Here is a 20,705-nt window from a genome sequence, read left to right on the forward strand (position 1 = left end):
ATATTTTTCAGGGTTGGATAATTTACTCTCCTTTAACATAATTTAAGAGATTTCAAAGTCATCCTTTATCATTTGAGAATGAAAATCTAGGGATGCATGGGGGGCTCAGTGGTTGAGCATCTGCCTTCAGCTCAGGTCATGACCCCAGGGTCCGGGACCGAGTCCCACATCAGTCCTACTCCCTGCAGGGAGCCTGCTTCTCCCTATGCCTCTGCCTCTCTCTGTATGTCTCTCGTGAATAAACAAATAACATCTTAAAATAAAAAGAATGAAAATCTAATGAAAAAAGGTCCAGACTTCTAATGATTCTCAACATCTCATTTTAGTTTTTTATTTTCTTCCCCTAATAATCTGGAGTCACTTGAGGTGCCCCAAACCTTAACTCTGCTGGAAATAATCTTTTAAAGTTTTTAAATGGTAAGTCATTATAGCATCCTTTGGCAAAAGCATTTAACAAAATAGAATTTGTAGAACTAAACTCTGTATTAACATGTCAAATGTCTGTACCAAACAACTTAGTAAATAGAAAAGCTTGCTGAAGAACATGATATACAAAAAGTAGTATTTTTCCATGGATAAGACTCAAGAAATATAACTGACATTGTATTCCATATTCAAGGCATCCATTTTCTGTTTTATTTCTCTTTTTAAAATGTTGAGTACTTGCTGATAAAGTAAGGGTTTGCTCAAGAATGTCACCTTTAAAATGAAACCATACTGGGGCATCTGGGTGGCTCAGGTACGCAGCCGACTCTTGATTTTGGCTCCGGTCATGATCTTATGGCAGGCTCTGCACTGGATATGGAGCCTGCTTGGGATTCTCTTTCCACCTCTCCCTCTGCCCCTCCCACTCGAGCTAAATAACTAACTAAATAAATATGAGACCATGTTAAGACAAAGAAACATTTCCAACTAAGACATCTCAATAACGTCATGAAAAAAAAACTATAGGAGGTATCTAAACAAAATCTTTAAAGGCTCTCCTTAAATGTCTACCTTTGGCATTGGTAAGTTCTTTATATAATATATTGTCCGATTAGCAATTATTAGTGCTAATGACTTAAAATATGGATCAATTATTAATGCTAATAACTTAAAATATGGATCATCCAAGAAAAAAATACAAATTATGCCTCCTTTGGATGTGGAAGGATGAGCACTGATGGCAAATGTCTACTGGGTTCAGAGAATGTAGGGGATGAAGGACTGTGTCAGTCTTTGCTCTCCCCAAACAGTGGGGGATGTGCCCTGGGAAACTGTCCAACAGTAACAGGTCTACTGGATCCTCACTAATAGTCATGAATCGCAAATGCTAACTGCCCGGGAAGTAAAAAAGAAAAAAAAAAAAATCTATTGGCTGAGCATATAGGCTATAGAGTTCTCTGACATTAACGTCCTCATCAGGGGTCCTGGGAATTCACTGCAAGGAGCCCAGCTGAGGAGGACATGTGCTTGCTGCCTGGAAGGGAGAGGGCCTGGGAGCTGAACCAATCTGTCAGCCTTCACCAGGTGCTTACTCTTCCAAAATCAAACAAATGAATTTTCTACAGTCATTATGTCACCCTGGACAATAGTCCATACTGAAGAATGCAACGACTTCCAATGTGCTTGGTTTATTTTATCATTGAAATCCTCCAAATGGGAACAGTACCTGAGCCAAAATGGACCTACTTCCCTGAATCTGTGTGTGGCTTTTAATAGCCAACGTTCCCCCAATCCCACGACCCAAAAGATAAGGAAGGCTTTAACTGCGGCCCTGGTGTGGCAAGCCTGAGGGAAGGGAAGACTGCACAAGGGGCACCTGGTGTCGCAGACACTCACTGCAGTGAGAAGACGAGGCCGCAGCCGGACAGGATGACCATGGGTAGCAGGCAGTAGCCCAGCACGCTCGCCACGCAGCCACAGGACAGCCCCGGGGAGCTCATCAAGCTCAGCAAAGTGTGAATCCCCAGGCAGCCCACGGCGCTCAGGCCGTACACGTAACCAAACTGAACCTTTCCTGCCTGCAACAACGGGAAGAAAACAGCTGGACACGTAGCCAACATCAAGAGGACACTGAAATGTCAACAAGGCAGAGAGCATTTGAGAACCAATCAGCTCAACACTGTGTCATGTGTTTCCAGGATGGTCATCAGAAGGCTGGGAGTTCTGGGGAGAAAAAACACTGGCTGTCCTATGAATTCAGGTCCTGAAAATAAACCCTCCTTATTGTATTTGGGGTGGCATGTGCATGCCACAAAAAAGATGAAAATTTTCTAGGTCGTTTTTTTTTGTTTTGTTTTGTTTGTTTTTGTTTGTTTTTAGCAGAGATCATCTATTAGATGTACAAGACATAAGTAGGAATATGCTTGTTCTCCCCCTATTTGTTAATAATTGAATGAATGAATGAATGAATGAATGAAATCTCCACTTTAGCTTTGAAGACTTTATAAGGCAGATTAGTAATGTTAGCAAATATCTATAGGATGTACTGTTAGGTCCTATTCTGAGCACTTCACGTGTATTAAATTATTTAATCCACACAACAGCCTGATGAGATAGGTACCATTATGATACTCATTCTGCCCATGAGCAAATGAAGGTGCAGAGAATATGTAACTTGTCCAAAGTAAAATAATGTTAAGTGGTGGAACTTGGCTTTGAACCTAGCCAGTCTGGCTCTAAAATTAGATCGTGGATGTCTACAGGGTCTCTCACAGGTCTTAAAATAATGGGATTTACTTAGCCTTATCTAACCTGGCATATCCCAAACTTACTCGACCTTATCTAACCTGGCATATCCCAAACTTACTCGACCTTATCTAACCTGGCATATCCCAAACAATCCTCTGTTTTCATAACACATATTACCAATTTAACTGAACATACCTTATGAAAAGCTGGTTTATATAAGCCAAATGGTAATGAATCAAAAAATTTAAAAAAGTACTGCTAAAGGGAAATCACTGGTGCTCAGGAGACAACACTGACTTTCTGAGGACTCATAATCAGAACCATCCCCCACAAGGCCCTTGGGATGGGAGCTGACATAGTCCCATTAAACCCACCCAGGGAAAGTCACAATCTACTATTGATTCAACTGAGGATATTCTCACGTCTGTTACCTGAGGATGCCAAAGCTCCGGTAAAGAACGCTTTTGGTGTTTCTATTTGCATAAGCTGATTAGGAATTCTAGATAAATATTGAACAGGCTGACTGTTTTTCACAGAAATTATGCAAGACAATGAAGGATCTGGTAAACTCAGAGAGTGAGCTTTTTAGCCGTCATGTTTTCTTCTCCATGGCTGTTATCTATAGTTTTTATGTCTTACAGAATAAAGAGAGATTTACTTTGCAGTTAATTAATGGAGAATATTATGATCATTTTGATGTTCCAAATTGCCTAGCCATTTTGGGTTCTTCTTCCTCTGTACAGAGGGGGAGGTTGGTCACTATCAAGTCCTTTCACAAAATGTCCCTGGGCTATGCTTGCAGAATTCTCTCTGGCATTAGCCATAAATGTTCTCAGCAACTAACTTCCGTAGTCTCATGGCTAGTTTGTGAAATAATATTAATAATGCTAACGGACATCCTTAAGAAGCCCATCAGCTATTGTTCTATTGGGTGAGTTTGCTCCACTTGGAAAATAGTGACCATTTCAAATCACTTATATGTATTAGAGAAACAGTCTACTTGATATTTTAATTGGACGGGAGAATTGTGAGGAAGCAAAAGTTGTAATGGTGAAAGGCAACTTCCCCACAACCAAAGGACACAGAGTTAGACTTTCCCAATCCCAAGTAGTTTTTTGAACAGACTGGGGTATACAGAGGCTAGACAAAACTAATTTAATAGGAAAACTGTTCCTTTCAATATCAATCGGTGACCTCTCTCTTCATCTCCTTCCTTGTTAGTCTATCCAACTTAAGCTGTAATTCCATTTGGAAGGGGCCACCACCATTTTTAATCTGTTAAATTCTAAAAAGGGCTTGTAACTGAAATGGAAAGCAAATGTTCCATTTCTTTTTAACCTCAAAACTTTACGGGCCTTCCTTGTACAAACCTCATTACTGTATCTGGATTTGAAATACTTATTATTCTTCTGACTATGTTTTCACATAGTCATGCATGATCCTTTTCCAGATTGTATTCTTAGATCTACCAGAAAAATTAAATGGAGTCACACTTTTAAACCACTTATCCTCCTCGTTTTGGGGGTGAGAATAATTTTGAGAGCAAGAATAAAACTCAGTTTATGCTGTTTGAAGCTGTCCTTTTTGGTCTGCCTCCTTCACTATGAATAAGGGCCACTAAAAGATATGGTGTCACGCCTTATGTCTTCAGAAATCAGAAAAATAAGTATGTGACTATGAGTCTTATAGGTCTGGAGAAAATGAACTAATTGAATATTGTTTTGGATTTAGTTTTGCTTTCTCTAGTACAATGCATACAGCAGCCTATAAACTTTTCTGTTACATTTTAATTCCAGATGTCCAGGGCATGGTCAGCTTAACTTCAAATGGACTCTGAGTGAAATCTGACTTCATTAGTATATATTTGGGTGACTTTTTGTTGCTTTTGGTCCTTCTTGCTCAATGTTTATTGGAGTCAGTTCTGAAGTAACCACATCTGATGGTAAAATTAACCTGAAGAATGTCTGCCTAAAATATTTCAGAAAATATGCATTTTCACATCTTTCCCTAAATTTTAGAACTGAAGGAACTTCAAGAATACCACTTAATACCACTTACATAGACCTTTATTTGTCTTCGAAATGAAGAAATAGAAAACAAAAATGTCAAGATCATACCTAGAGGCAAAGTTAGGGGTGCATCCAATTTTCTCACTTCCAGTTGGGTTCTTTGCCTATATTGCTTTATACTTAAAACAAAAAAGAAGATATTTAAATAATTCCAACTAACAGGATATACCCAAAAGAGATTTTACTTGGATTAATGTTTTCCTTTACGGGACGGTAATAGTAATGTTTTGTATAGGAAAACAAACAGCTGTTATATTAGAAGTCACTTGAAAAAGAAATATGGGTTAAAATATTAAATTGTTTATATTTGATTAATTGACATGATTTTACTTAGTATATAGCTAAGATAATCAAATTACTGTGACAAAGACAGAAGGGATATTAGAGATTAAATTAAAACTCTAGTTGATATAGTGTTTGATTTACAGAGTATTTGCATTTGCTCTAGTTCAAAGGAAAAAATAAGATGTTATCACTAAATACTATTGTATTGGATAAATGTGATGTGATTTTTAACCATATTACCATGCAGAAACTAGATTACTATCAGTATTTTGATTGGTATAAAGTGAATAAAAAAGTAAAAAGTGAATATTTAGTTGCAAATACATTTTACATCTGCTTTTGAAAACTGTAGCTACACTGGGGAAAACAGACTTATGGAAAGTGAAGAGCTGTTGAGATGGAGAATTGGACTAATAATTATTTTAAGGGATTTTCCTAGAATGTTTAATTTCCTGTATTCTTTCTCCCGTCAAGTTTATCTCTTTGCATCTTAATCAAACTATACTTTTCAGACTGGCCTGACCATCTTTTTCATCCTCTGTTTTCTGCATTTGGTTTAAAACCATAGACCTTTCTTCATTTTCTCTTTTTCTTCCTTTTTTTTAAATGAAATATTTTGTAAAGTATGAGCTAGAATTTCTTCAAAACTTAACTTACACGGAAATGTTTTTCTTTACTTCTTTGGTACTCAATCTCATTACTCCCAGGTTTAAAAAATGAAAGAGGCCCATACACAAGACAAATGGTAAAGTCAGGGGGAAAATGCCTTCATAAAAAGCAGAAAACTAAAATAATAGAGAAATATATAGGTTGAATACATCAAGCCATTGGTTTCATTGCAAATTAATGTGTTTATAATAACCTAAATAGAAACAAGGAAACTCATCTCATACTCATACCTCACAGGGTATTTGAAATATTTTATAGGTGCACTCCAGCAAAGAAAATGATGAGCAAAGAGAAGGGATCTCTCTGGTGTGATGAGAAATGTCACAGAAAACAAGAAATAAAATTTGGGCCTATGTTTCCCAAATTCATGTGTTTTTCAACTCTTTCAGATGGAGGATCTTTTCTAAATAACAAGAAAGACATAAAGGATCCTGTTTTGTGGAAAACTTGCTTGGTAATTTGATTTTTAAAATTCTGTTCACATTTATATTTTATCTGTTGTAATATTTGAGGGCTGCATCTCTTTGTCCCTATGGTCAACTATGTCTCACTCACCAAAAAAAAAAAAAAAAAAAAAAAAAAGTAGTTATCAGTTAAACAAGTGACACTTTATAAAGTAACACAGTTTCTTCTGTACTAACAAAGACTTCTTCAAAAAATGACGCTTGAAAGGACACAGGTTAAAATCAGGTGCTTGCTGCTATTACCAGAAGCAAGGTGGCTCCTAGAGTCACACAAAACAGGATGGGCCCAGTGAGGTCCGTTTCATTCATGATACTGCCGTCTGCTGGCTTCAGTGGGTTTAACACGGTCAAGGTTTTTTGCCATATGTGATTAAAATTAATCCCAAGTTCTGCAAAAAGGAAAAAGAAGGGGAGGGAATAATATAAATATATATAAAAAAATCAACACGAATAATGTTTACTTACAATTAACATATCTAGTTAATTTACTTAGCACTTGATTGATTGTCACTCCTTCAAAATCTAAAGTTCTATGTAACATATAGTAATTTGAAAAAAAAAATCAAAAACAAATTTTTTGTTTGTTTCCAAACAAATACTTTAGAGAAATAATTACATCGAGGAAAAATTTCCCTCCCTTAGGGCATCAAATATAAGCTTAAAATCGAGTTGAAAATTGAGATATAAAAAAAAAAAAAAAGAAAAGAAAATTGAGATATAGACACTCTACATTCAAACAGTAAAATGTAAAATGGTAGCTAACAGACCAAAAATCCCATCCTATTGTTTATTTAGATATTTCCTTCTCCCCCACTTTTCCTTAATAACACTTTTGAAATCATATTATACTTATATCAAACATGGTATAATTTGTTCAATTAGCAGTATTATTTAAACCAAACATATTTAGCCCAGATCAGGGATATTATTTCTACTCTGCCTGATGAGAAAAGCAGTTCTATGCTAACTGCCTGAAACTCTGCAGAGGAGAAAAGAGGATGGCCCTTTCTTGCACCCATGTTTGAAGAAGGTCAGTGCTACTGTAGTTGAGTCTGTGTGCTCAAAGATTAAATTCTTGAGACAATTTAACTTTTCCCTTTTGTGAGTAGAATAAAATATCCAAAATCAGTGGGGCTCAGTGTCCATGAATCCAAACTCATTTAAAAATACCTAATTTGAGAGGGCGCCCGGGTGGGCTCAGTCGGTTAAACATCTGCCTTCAGCTCAGGTCATGATCCCAGAACCTTGGGATGGAGCCAGCACTAGGCTCCCGGCTCAGTGGGGAGTGTGCTTCTCCCTCTCCCTCTGCTCATGCTCTCTCTCTGCTCATGAGTGTGTGCACTCTCTCTTGTGCGTTCTCTTTCTGTCAAATAAATAAAATCTTAAAATAAATAAAATCTTAAATAAAATCTCCCAATACCTTGCTTTTAAGTAATTCTGACTGCCACCTCAAAGATCCTTCTGCTAGATCCTGCCCCCTTACATCTTTTTTATTTAAAACATTAAAAAACCAGCCATCTGACACCCACTGAATACAGAAATAAGTATTAACACATCAGTTTCTTTTCCCACCACTTCTATAAAGATAAATGTTAAGATGTATCTTGAGTAGAGAAAGGAACACTCAAAAGAGAGAACATGGGTTTACTATTTAGGAATCAATAATCAAGCTGGCTACCCTCCCTCTATTATTTTAAATTTGAATAAGAGTAACGCAGAGGCCCAGAATAATTAGAGATATACTACTATAAAGAACATACATTTCAACAAAAAAGAATCGAATAGGCTTTTTTTTTTCTTTGCTGTTTCCCCTGAATTTTGCTGTGAGCTCTACAAGATTTGTATGAATTCATTTCACAGACCTGTAATAAGGCTAGGACTGTTATTTTATTCTTATTTTATGCATCAGATGGCTGAGGTTTTGACATACTAAGAATTTGTCCAGGGACACCTGGGTGGCTCAGTGGTTGAGTGTCTGCCTTTGGCTCAGGGCATGATCCCAGGTCCAGGGATTGAGTCCCACATCAGGCTCCCTGTGGGGAGCCCGTCTCTCTCTCTGTGTCTCTCATAAATACATAAATAAAATCTTTTAAAAAAAAAAAAAGGATTTGTCCAAAGTCACAGAACTAGTAACAGAAAGTCTAGGTTTCAACGCTAGAGGATCTGACTCAAGAACCCAAGCTTTCCCCTCTAAGACAAGCAATCCAATTACGAACTGGGCAGAGGACGTGAATAGACATTTTTTCCAAAGAAGACCTGCAAATGGCCAACAGGTACGTGAGAAGGTGCTCAACATCACTAATCCTCAGGGAAATGCAAATCAAAACCACAATCAGGGGCGCCTGGGTGGCTCAGTCAGTTGGGTTGAGCATCTGCCTGGGGCTCAGGTGGTGAACAGAGGGTCCTGGGATCAGCCTGCTTTTCTCTTTCTCTGCCATTTCCCCTGCTTGTGCTGTCAAATAAATAAATAAAATCTAAAACAAAACCAAACCAAACCACAATGAGACACCACCTCACCTCCATTAGAATGCTATTATCCAAGAGACGAGAAACAACACACATTGGTTAGGATGTGGAGAAAGGGCAACCCTTGTGCACTGTTGATGGGAATGTAAATTCATGCAGCCACTGTGGAAAACTGTATGGAAGTTCCTCAAAAATTGAAAAATAAATAAATAAAAGGGCTCTCACATTCCCAGCATGCCCACTGTGGTCTGTCACCAGGCCAGGCTGGCAACATGTCCACCTGCAGCTGAGGACGTGGGCTCCTGGAGGTGGTGGCTTCGGCTCGGAGCCCTGCGGGTCAGTCCCCAGGGACTATGACCTGAGCCCTGAACCTGGCCAGTTTAAAAAAAGAAAAAAAACATAGTACTACTACATGATCCCACTTCTGTATATAAATACCCAAAGGCAGCAGAAACAGGATGCTGAAGAGATATGTGTGCTCCCACGTTCAACGCAGCATCTTTCACAACAGCCAAGACATGGAAACAGCTTCCATGTGTGTCAGTGCTTGAACAGATCAAGAAGACACGGTGTTTACACACAATGGGATATTCATGCGTGAGACAGAAGGAAATTCTCCCAGTTGCAGCAACATGGATCGACCTTGAGAGCATTATGTTAATCGAAATAAAACAGAGAATGACAAATACTGTGTAGTGTCGTATGTGGGACCTAAAATCATGGAGGAAAAAAAGAAAAGTCAAATTCATAGAAACAGAGAGGAAGAGTGGTTAGCTGAGGGTGGGAGAAGCAGGAAGAGGTTGACATGAAGGTGCACACACACCGTCTACGCAGAACAAAATAACGCCAACAACAGGAACAAAAACCCTGCTTTCAATCACGTAGCTACGGATGCCAGTGTATATCTAATCTCATAATGGTTGTATTTTTTTTTTTTTGATTGAGCCCAATTCTCCCCCTCAATCATTCATACAAGGCATTCCGCTTCCCTTCCCAGGACTTAGGAATGGTCTTTGGTCGGGTATGGGGTCTGGTATGGGGTCTGCTTCTACAGGAGACCCCGACACCTGATATCCTGCATATCCGACACAGAATACCAGACGGATGCTTGGGACTGCCGTGACCTAGAGGGGCCCTCCTCTGTCAGGGACCTAGACATTTCCAAAAGCTTTTGCCAGACATTGATAAAGGTATTTTTTCACTCGGTTCATATCCAGGCCGACAACCGCTATCCCTAGCTTGAAAAGAAAGAATGCGACTAGTTAATAGCGAGGAAATCATGCCTATGTCAATTTCCACGCTGCGTCCTTTTTATTATCAGCATATTTACATATTTCTTAATGAATATACACTTTAGAGAAGATGAGCGGTTCATCACACTTAAAATGAAGTTAGAATGTCAATGTGATTTTTAAAAAGCCGGAGATCTTTAAAAATGAGAAATATTGTGGTTTAAATTAATTTCGCCTAAGCCTTATGTTGTTTTCAAACTTTATTTTCAATTAAGACATTTAGGCTAGCAATATGTTTTCAGTATTTACCACGAGAAAGTGGCCTTTCATTCAAAATACCTTTTTTCCCCTCAAAAAAACATAATAATGATTTCCTGAAGAAATTCAGATGAAAAATGCCTTATGAGACATTATTACTGATTTCAAACATTTATTTGACGGCATAATTAACTTCTGCACATGTTTCAACATCGAGTCGTGAAACCGTTGAGTGAACGTTAAGACCTACTAACCATCATCACCCCAAAAAAGATTTTATGTGTTTTCTACCAAAATACACCTTCACAATATTTTGTTTTCGAATTCATTACGATACGCAAATAAGATTAAAGTATTTGTTAATTGCAGATATCCTAATATAACACCTTATTGTGTGAGATAAAAGAGGAAACTGCTGTGAAATGTGAATGTAAAATTTATTGTTTTGCTGTCATCTAGTGGTAGTAAAGTATATGATATATATGCTATAAAAATGAATTAATATCTTTGTTTTCTATGCAAATTGTGGCACTGGCCTTTTAAATATAAACATCAGGCTGTGCTACAAATATAAGTACTGAGTATCAGAGTAATTTTGCTGGTTTGACAGACTTGAATTGACTATTATTCTTCAAGATATATATTTGTTAACATATTGATTGTATATTATCAAATAGCAAAAGTTATCATGCTTCTATAAAACTACCATACGAGTCTTTTAGACAACAAGGTGTTTAAGGAATAAACAAGCACATTTTCAAATAACATATTTTGGTGTGAGGGATGTTAATTATTACAGCTTCATAATGTGATAGCCTGTTTGGCGTGTGCTCAATAAAAACTAGCAAATGCCATTTATCACCTTATCCTAGACACCCTGCCTATGGCTTTTTCATATCTTTGAAACAGATGATGCTTGAGGCTTCCACAAAGCCACCCACTCTGAAGAGCATATTGAATCAGCACCCAAGAGTTTCATAGATTCAAAATGCAATATTAGGTGCAATCTCTTGTATCCCTAATACACTAGCAATTTGCTGGGGACAATCACAGAAAAAAAAAAAAAAGTCTGAGAATTTTCTCTAAGCTATATAAAATGGGAGGGGAAATCCAGTATATTTCTTATTTGAATTTAATAAGATATTAGAGGAAGATGCTTTAAAGTTTAGAATATCACAGTAGAGACATTTAGACAAGCCAAAAAGATTGTTTTCAATAAATGTTATAGGACAAGTTTGTTAATCATTAAAGAAAAAAAAAATCCTACCTCACATACTAACGTAAAATAATTTTTTAATGAATCAAAAATTTAAGTGCAAAACAGAAAGATAATTCAAAAATTTAAGAATACACAAGAGGATATAAAGAGTACCTAGAACTAGAGAAGTACATTCTAAACAAAAGAGCAATCAGGAAGGAAATTTACTAAGAAAAATATTGTAGAGTTGAAAACATAAATATTAAAATTTCTATACGCTTTAACGCTCTATTAAAAAATTAGATGGCAAACACCATCTAGGAAAAAAATGCTTGCCATACATATTCCAGGCCATCATTAAATATCATTACCATAAAATATCTCTAAAAATAAACAAGGAAAGGAAAAATCTTAAGATTCCAAGAAGAAAATCTGAAAAAAAAAAAAAGCAAGAAGAATAGTCAATCAACATGAAAAAAATGTGACTTTCCTAGTAGCCAAGAACTACAGAGTATTGCTTTATGCCCACCCGATTCACCAAGACCTCTCCTATTCTACTATGAGCGAGTGAGAGAGGGAATAGCAGGCTCCCCGCTGAGCAGGGAGCCCCCAGTGGGACTCGATCCCAGGACCCTGCGGTCGTGACCTGAGCCCAAGGTGGACGCTGGACTGACTGAGCCGCCCAGGAGCCCCAGCTGGTGTGTGTGTGTGTATGTTTTGTTTTGTTTTTTTTTTAAATAGAGATGTTGGTGGAATCAAGGAGAATGTTTAATGAGGACAGCTTATAATTTTCAGGTATTGATTATCACTGCAGAGGCAAACTAGAATGAATTGGTTAAACATAACTGATCCCAAAATCTAACTGGCTTCTAAAAAGCCAACAAATCTATTACATAATTTTCTGTGCTTCTCTAAGTGGTTTACATCTTTCACAAAAAAAAAGAGAATGTTTTAATGCCAAGCGGTTGGCTGTGTTCATATGAGGCAAACACTGGTCTTCTGATGTAGAATATTGGGAGTCCTAATGTATCCCTTCTCACTTGAACACCTATAAAGGGGTTAGAACATAATAGTTAACCTATTACTATTTCTCCGTGGCTCTTAAATTTACGTCTACTTGAATTTTAGTTTCCCGGTCCCTCTGCTTCTAGCATCAATGCTGATTTTCTTTAACAGCAAACACAGCAGATGAGGGGGGCTGGATTTAAAAAAATAAAATAAAAATAAAAATCAATGGTTAGAAGACCCCTGAAATCCCTGAAGGACCTTCAGCTGCACGGGTCCAGTGGTTTCCTTGCCACCAGCAGTGCTATTTACTGCAATCCTACATCCCTTCCCATTTACTGCAATCCTATATTCCTTCCCATTTGGCCACATGTAGCTGAGATGAGGGGGCCTCAGGGAAGAGCCAGGGAAGAAAAAAACAAAAACAAAAACAAAAACTGGCTTGTCTCCATGATAAAGAAATATTGAGAAACGACTCCCTGGGCTCCCAGGCATCATAGCAGAAGATACGACCTGCTATTGGGAAGTGGCTCCGCTCCCTGGGGTGGGAAGGGTCGTTCCCTTGGTATAGCCACTCTGCTGAAAGATGAGCACTTGAAGACACTGAAGACACCCTCAGTAACTGCCGGGCCCCCCGCTGCCGCCCGTTGTCTCCCCACTCACAGGAGACAAACCCCAACGCTGAAGCCCCTCAGCCTGGCACACCCGGCTCTGCACCGAGGTGTGATGCATGCGGCCCAGACGCACGTGCAGGCCACGTGCTGACTCTTGCTCTCAGCCTCCCAGCTGTGCACACACGAACAGCACTTCCTTAGTGTACCTTCTAGCAAAGGAGGCTCTTCCTCAAAACTGTCCACGTAGGAAGACTGTGAATAATAATCTGGGCTGGACGCTGGCTGGAAAAGTTGGGCCTCGCCACCTGAGGGCAGGAGCATCTCCGGGGGGATGAAGGCAGGCTGACGCTGGTCACCGGCTGGCTGTCTGAAGAAAGGAAAATACCAATTTTTATTCATCTCAGAAAGGGACAGCGTGACAAATCACGGAAGGAAACTTCTATGAGTTTCTATGAGTTTCTATGAGTTCTCTTAGTGTTTATGAGGATGTACCCGTGGAAGAAAGAACTTGCTTAAAATTTACCTTTAATTAAAAAAATGAAGTCACTGGTCGTGAGAAGGTTTTAGAAGAAAGATCCATACCAACTAACATTTATTTGATTACGTGCAATGTGCTGGACACTTTCGCTCATGTTTTGTCATATGATGAATACTCTGGAAGGTTAAAACTGTGGTTTTAATCCCATTTGACAGATAAAGAAATGAAGGTTCATGGAGACTGTAAGGACTTGCCCGGTGTCACAGAGTAATATTTCAGGGGTTGGAGTCCTGAGAGAAGCTGTCTGAGCAGTGCTCAGACTATACAATGTTGTTTTTCTTTTAACTGATTTTCAGGGGCATCACCAGACATGACAACCCTTATAAACCTATGGAAGCAACAAGTAAAAATCACAATTTTAATAGTAGAGTCAATTCACAGGAAACAAACCAAATACATCAACTGCCTTTCTGGCTCTGGCAATTCCCAGACAGTTCCTGCCCAGTGAGTGATCTCTGAGACCTAAGACGATTCTCTGGCTGGCCTAACGTCCTTCTTTGGAAACAAGGTTTCCTGCAATTTAGTGGTGTTGAAACATGATGTTTCCATACTTCCTTGACTGTGCTTTTTAATTTGTTTTTTTTTTATTCCACCATTTGCGTGATCAAGTTGGAAAACAACACTGAGTACGTAATTTCTTACTAGAGCTAGAGAAAAGGAAGGAAGAAGGAAAGTATATGAGACTCTTTTGTCATTTTAAATTATTTTTACTTGAAGGAAGGGGGAGACACCTAAGGCCTTGTCCTTATTAACACGTTTAAGTTTCTTTCATCAGAGCCCCTTAGGCTGAGCTAAAAATTCAGCCCAGGATTCTGAACTTTGCAGCTCCCTGTGATCTGTGTTAAAATATTTACAAAATGGCTTTTCATACTTTCCCTCCAACATTAATCTTAATATGAAGTCTAAGGGTAACACACTCAACTTCCCTTATATGAGTAAGCCTGACAGAGAAAATCATCTTTTCTGCAAAATAAAGCTACCGAGATAGAGATATGCATTTAATCATTCACTAACTCAACCGTAAGCTCATTAGGCTCAGGGACCTGGTGATACTTCTTGGATTCCCCCACAGCAAGTGTTGATTATTGTGATTGCTCACTTAGCCATGGGACATAGCCTTTTTTTTTCTTTTTCTTTTTTTTTTTTCTTTTCCCAGCGAAATAGAACCACTATCAAAAGTACCGGTAGAAATGAAAAATGAATTATAACTAAGAACCTGAATGGCCTGTTGGCTGATAAAAGCCCCCTCTTGATCTATATATACATTTTTTTTAAAATATAAGCATTTCTAGAAGCTTAAAGGGGGGAAATAAAGTTGACTCAATGGGCCAGCATCTAACGAAAGCTACTTCACTGACAACTGTCCTGGCCTCGCCGTAACTCAGGCCCTGGTGTGGCTAATCAGGCTTGCGGAGAGGGAACTTTCACGATTACTCCCTGCCAAGCAGTTTCCACGTATGGGGGAATTTAGCATAGTTGGCTGCCTTGAGCCAACCTCTGAGAACAGAAAAACACAATGGAAAAACAAATTGTGCACATTTCCAGCTAGATCCCATCCCTTTCCCTTTCTTTCCTCTCTCTGTGCTCCTTCATCCAGCAAAACTTCTATATCAGGAGCTCGGCCTCTGGTTGTCCTTATCATAATGGAGATGTAATATTAAAATTCCCCCACCATGTATTTAAGAAAGTATAATTTCAAAATTTGTCTAACAAAGGAAACCCCCAAAGGTTTTATCTACGAAAATTACCACGGTCCCCTGCTATCAGTGTCTGAATTAAAATTCTCTCTTTGTATCTTATAATTTTGTACATGTTGACGCTAACATCTTGCACTACGTGTCAATAAATGAAATCTAAGCAAAACTGATAGTTCAGTTTTGTACTAAAACTGTACTAACACATGGTTAGTACACAGTTCTACCCAACAAACTCTGTAAAATAACCCAGTTCTCAGGTTTTAGGCCTTTTTCTGAAAATTGCGATGAATAACTATAGTTTTACTTAACTATGTATCTTTTAAATTTGTTTTAATTCCAATATACTTAACATACAGCATTATAATAATTTCAGGTGTACCATATAGTGACTCAACAATTCTATGCATTACTCAGTACTCGCTGTGCTAAGTGCTCTCTTAACCTTGTATCTTGGATACTTTACTAATTGCTTTGTCAAGCACATAGCCCTGACTTATTAACCTATTAAAGGCAATTGCATGAGTTAGATTGGTGTCCCCAGTACTTTAGACGGTAAGGTTATATCATATCAGTATTTTGTATAGCAACGGGAATTTTGCAGAGTTTTATCAATGAAATATTCCTCTTTTCCTTGATTACAGAGCATCTTAATTAGCTCTAGGAGAAGGCGCTTTTTGATATTTTGACGATTTCAAACTCCGCACATTATTCCATGTGAAACAAGTGTCAACCGAATTAGACCAAAAGAAACGACTCTGGCTGGTAGAGTTGAAACGTTAATTTTGTTAGTAGGCATCTCCTCTCCCTGTAAGCATTACTCAAAACAACTGTGAGAGGACTGCAAAAGATTCCTTTAGGACAAGTGGCAACATTGTGGTCATACGGCTCTTCATCTGCTTCCTGGCTCTGCGGGGGTTATACTTCTGCTTGTAAAAACAGCCCAGTGATAGAATTTATCTTAAACCAAGCACAGTGGTTAGCAAACATGCCTCTGGAGTTAGACTGCCTGTGTTCCAATCCCAGTGTTATAATCTCAGGCTAATCACCTCACATCTGTGCCTCGATTTTCTCATCTGTAGAAGGAGGATCATAATAGAATTCACAGAACAACAACTTGTGGTTACTAGAGGCAACTTGAGGTTTACAAGTTTGGGGGGGGATGGGCAAAATAGGTGATGGAGATTAAAAAGTACAAGCTTCTAGTTATAAGACAAATTGCGGGGATGACAAGTACAGCATAGGGAATATAGCCGATCACACCATAATAATAATGCACAGTGACAGATGGTGAGGAGCATACGTTAATGTCGAGAATTGTCTGATCACTACCCTGAAACTTATATAATTTTATTCGTCAACTATACCTCAAAAGATATGAACCAATAAGAACCAAATAAAAAATAAACCAAATAAAAAATGTACTAGTCAGTAGCAAAGTAGAATAAGGGCTTGAGGTTCTTCTACCAATATGCCCAAGCCATTAAAAAAGTCTCTTACATAATAATTAATAATAATAATGGAACTCATAAGATTATTGTAAATTAAATTAGCTTAAGTAAAAAGCACCTAGACTGGTGTTGGGCATTCAAAAAATGATCAATGAGCATTAGCTATGTATTTGTATGGCCTTCTCTTCCTGAGACTTACACTAAAGCATTCTAGACCCCTCCACACGCCCTGGAACGGCATCTTCTATATTTGTTAATAGAATTGTCTCTTCCTCAAAGAAAACGGCATTAATAGGAGGCCAGGAGTTTATATGCCTTCTGTGCTGTTCATCTTTAGCTTTTTATCATTTTGGTTTCCTTGCAACACCCAAACAGACTCTGACCACATCCCACCAGTCTTGCGTTTTCCTACCAGGAGAATCTCCACTACACTCATTCAGGACGTCGGTCTCTGAGCAATAAAGCAATAGCCATATGCCTGGTCTGTAAAGAAAACACTCTGTATGTTCACCAATTCTTCAGCATTTCCCTCTTCACCATCCATACCTGGGTTTATAAAGTTCCAGCAAGTCTCCAGACGGATGATGTTAAGGTAAGGCATAGTCTCCAGCTGGGGACACTTTTTTTGCCTGGCTCTGAGGCAACAGGACCTCACATTCATCTTAAGGCAAATATAGAAGATCATTTTTAAAAGACTCGGTAATAGTTTTTATGATTACGGAAATATGTTTTCTGTGTCCTATCATAGAGTCACTAGCTGCACACTTTATTGAAAGTTTTCTTCTTCCAAAACTGTAGGTTTGGACTTCCATCCTGACGGTCCCCTGATGCTCCTTTCCACCGTCAATCTGATCCAGGAGGCATGTAGGTGATGAGCTGACTCCCAGGGTCACGTGGACAGCTAGGGTGTAAATCGGCGGTAAGAAATGTACGTACAGTTCACTGAAAGATACGTACAGATATGTACAGTTCATTGAAAGTTTACCTGCACATCTTAACTAATATTAAAGTGTGGGTATATTTCACGTGGCCAGGTGACAGGAGCGTGGCTCCCGAACCTCAAACTAGGAAGGGTTTCCGAATTTGCAACACCATTACCTCCAACGGCCTGACACAGCAATATGACTGATCTACAACCAAAATACCCTGTGGACTTAAAAAAATTTAGTCTGTACTCCCAGAAACATTTTATTTATAGACGTCTCCAGGTGAGTCAGTAAAATCAGACATTTTAAATATCTTCAGTAAGAAAAAAAAAATGTACAGGCTCAGTTGAACGGTGGTGTGTTTTAGGGAACAGTGGCAGGGGAGTTGACTTCTACGTTTCCAGATTCTGGGTGACTACATGCCATGTACTATGTGTGGAACACTAGAGGAAGATCATGTCTGGGGGATTCAGAAAAGCTGGGGATCTGGTATCGGTCTGTCCAGGTCCTACTAAAACATTCAAAGGGAGTTTTACAGTTGTCCCCTTTTCTGCAAAAATATCTATGTCTTTCTCCAAATCATTTGAATAGATTTCCCATTGTAAAAAAACAGAAAAAGGGCAGCCCGGGTGGCTCAGCTAAAGGTTTAGTGCCTGCCTTCAGCCCAAGGCCTGATCCAGGAGACCCGGGATCGAGTCCCACGTCAGGCTCCCTGCATGGAGCCTGCATCTCCCTCTGCCTGTGTCTCTGCCTCTCTGTGTGTGTGTCTCATGAATAAATAAATAAAATCTTAAAAAAAAATAGCAAAGTCAATTTATAAATAAATAAATACATAAATAAATAAATAGCAGAAAAATATAGTTGGAAAATACAGCCTCGACAACTGACTACAGGTGATTGGAAATAATGCCTGTCTGCATGACTGGATAGTTATTTAAAATGAGGAAACTCCTTTCTTGTTTATTCTAAAACAAGAAAACTTGTTTTTAAATATAAATATTTAATAAATAAATAAATAAATAAATAATTAAAAATTAAAAAATAAATAAATATAAATATTTTTAGGGGCGCCTGGGTGGCTCAGTCGCTGAAGTGCCTGTCTGCCTTTGGCTCAGGTCAGCATCCCGGGAGTCCTGGGATCAAGCCCAGCACGAGGCTCTGCTCAGCGGCAAGTGTGCTTCTCTCTCTGACCTTCATGCCACTCGTGCTCTCTCTCTTGCTCTCTCAAATAAGTAACATATTTATATATATATAAAATATATATATTTTTTAAAATATATATATTTTTAAATATTTGTATAAAAATAAATATTTTTATTGTTTTAGTAAGCACAATCAGCTTTCAGATCAGTATGCCACTGAGAAAGATTTTTAAGCAAGCTCCAATAGGGGGACCTGGGTGGCTCAGTTGCTTGAGCGTCTGACTCTTGATTTCAGCACAGGGTCATGATCTCAGGGTTATGGGATTGAGGCCCAGGTCAGGCTCCATGCTCAGCATGGGGTCTATTTGAGATTTTCTCCCTCTGCCCTTGCCCCTACTCATGCATGAGTGTGTGTGTGTGTGTGTGTGTGTGTGTGGTCTCACACTCATAAATAAATAAACAAATAAATAAATAAATTCATTCATTCATTCATTCTTTAAAATAAGCTCCTATCTACAGGGATGGGGGTGGACAGAGACAGAGAGGAGGAGACTAATTGCTTATAACTATCCCCGGGATCCCTGTGTCTTTTGCCAGGATGGTCAACATCTTATTTTGATTTTAGGTGTATTTTAATTGCACTCACTATTCACCATATGAATAAAGGATCAAATCTCTGGTGTTCCATGTACCCGGGTAAGTCACTGACTTGACTCTGTGTTTTATGTACCTCATAAAACTACCACAGCTAATATGCCCTTTTCTAATTCCTGAGACTTGCAGTGTGGATTGGAATTTAAATGTTACTGTGTCCAAATCATGACTTGGATTTAAATGCTAAGCAACTGAAGCAGGCTGGGCCACCACCTTAATACAATATAATCTTGAATTTTCCCCACTTGATGATGTTAATTTCCATCTCTTCGTCATCTTGATTTCTGGACAATGTTGATATGCGTAATCAAACGGAGAAAGAAAATTGGGTGGCAGCTTGGCGGGGGGAGAAAGCTGTGGTCTGTGAGTCCCTGTATGAGGATAGAGCCTTGTTTCTCTCTTATTGGACATGTTAGTTTAATTTACTCTGAAAATGTAGATTATAGATGCAACCCAGGTGTTTATTCCATCTGGAGAAAAGAAACAGAAGGTGACGAGTTTCCTTCACTACAACAGGAGAACTGAGCAGAAAAATCTTATTAGATCACTCTCATTGCCGATTGCCTGTTTTGAGCTACATCCTGTAACACCTTAATGCTCAAACTACTCCTGCTTGATTAACACTTTCCTGGCAGCAGACACTTTATCTTGAACTTCCAAAGCGGTAAATCATAAATGAAATAAAATTAAGATCTTTTTTGGTAGTTAGAGTCTGCAATGGATTGAGCCAAGTCTCTACAGCCTTACCCTTTTGTCTTATTTTTTAATAAATATTTTTAAAAGTATCTTAATTTATCTAATGATAATACTCAGAGAGAGAGCAAGGGAAGAAAGGAGCATATAGGTTTTCATTTTAGGAGATTTTTATAGGAACCTGGCTGGCGCTGGACAACATAGACTGGGTTCATGAACGGGATTAAACTCCAGATATTTAACTTTTATAGTTTAAAAAAAAAGTTGATACCAATACGTTTCCCTACCACCATAGAGGAATGGCTCAGCAGGAGTAGCTAGGAAACAGCACCTATCTGGCCGTGTCTTCAGGAGTGATCAGCTGGTGGAAACCATTTCCCAGTTAGTTATCCTTTGCATAGCTGGAACAGAAGGGTTCCCACTACCTGTCGTGTTTATTCTAATTTTTCCTCCTTTACCTGGAATTTCCAGGGTACTTACCTGTGCTTAGAAAACCAAAACTCCAAGAATTAATAAGTTTGAAATATTTGTTATGTGTTTTTTTTGGCTTAAACTTCTTGGAATGAGAAACAGTAACCACACATCCCAGTTTTCCTAGGATGGTCCAATTTTTTATTCCTATTATACCAACATCATTATTACTAGTAGGCATTTTACTATTAAAAATGTCTCAG

The 20,705-nt window shown here is 38.4% G+C and overlaps 1 protein-coding gene across 10 annotated transcripts in view; it reads right to left on the reverse strand.

The window, feature by feature from the left end:
* Positions 1-20,705, reverse strand: part of YIPF7 (Yip1 domain family member 7) — a 42,936-nt gene that overhangs the window by 1,700 nt on the left and 20,531 nt on the right. For 8 of the 10 annotated variants that reach the window (XM_038555979.1, XM_038555980.1, XM_038555977.1 and 5 more), the window contains 3 exons: positions 13,140-13,300; positions 6,404-6,549; positions 1,822-2,003 (listed from right to left, as the gene is read on the reverse strand). In XM_038555979.1, the coding sequence (XP_038411907.1) occupies positions 1,822-2,003; positions 6,404-6,549; positions 13,140-13,300 (489 nt within the window). Of the gene's footprint in view, positions 1-1,821; positions 2,004-4,790; positions 4,862-6,403; positions 6,550-13,139; positions 13,301-20,705 lie in introns of those variants that run through there. The other 2 variants (XR_005368977.1, XM_038555982.1) reach the window with 2 other exon arrangements.

The sequence above is a fragment of the Canis lupus genome, chromosome 13, assembly GCF_011100685.1.
Source record: "Canis lupus familiaris isolate Mischka breed German Shepherd chromosome 13, alternate assembly UU_Cfam_GSD_1.0, whole genome shotgun sequence".
NCBI classification, from domain to species: domain Eukaryota; kingdom Metazoa; phylum Chordata; class Mammalia; order Carnivora; family Canidae; genus Canis; species Canis lupus.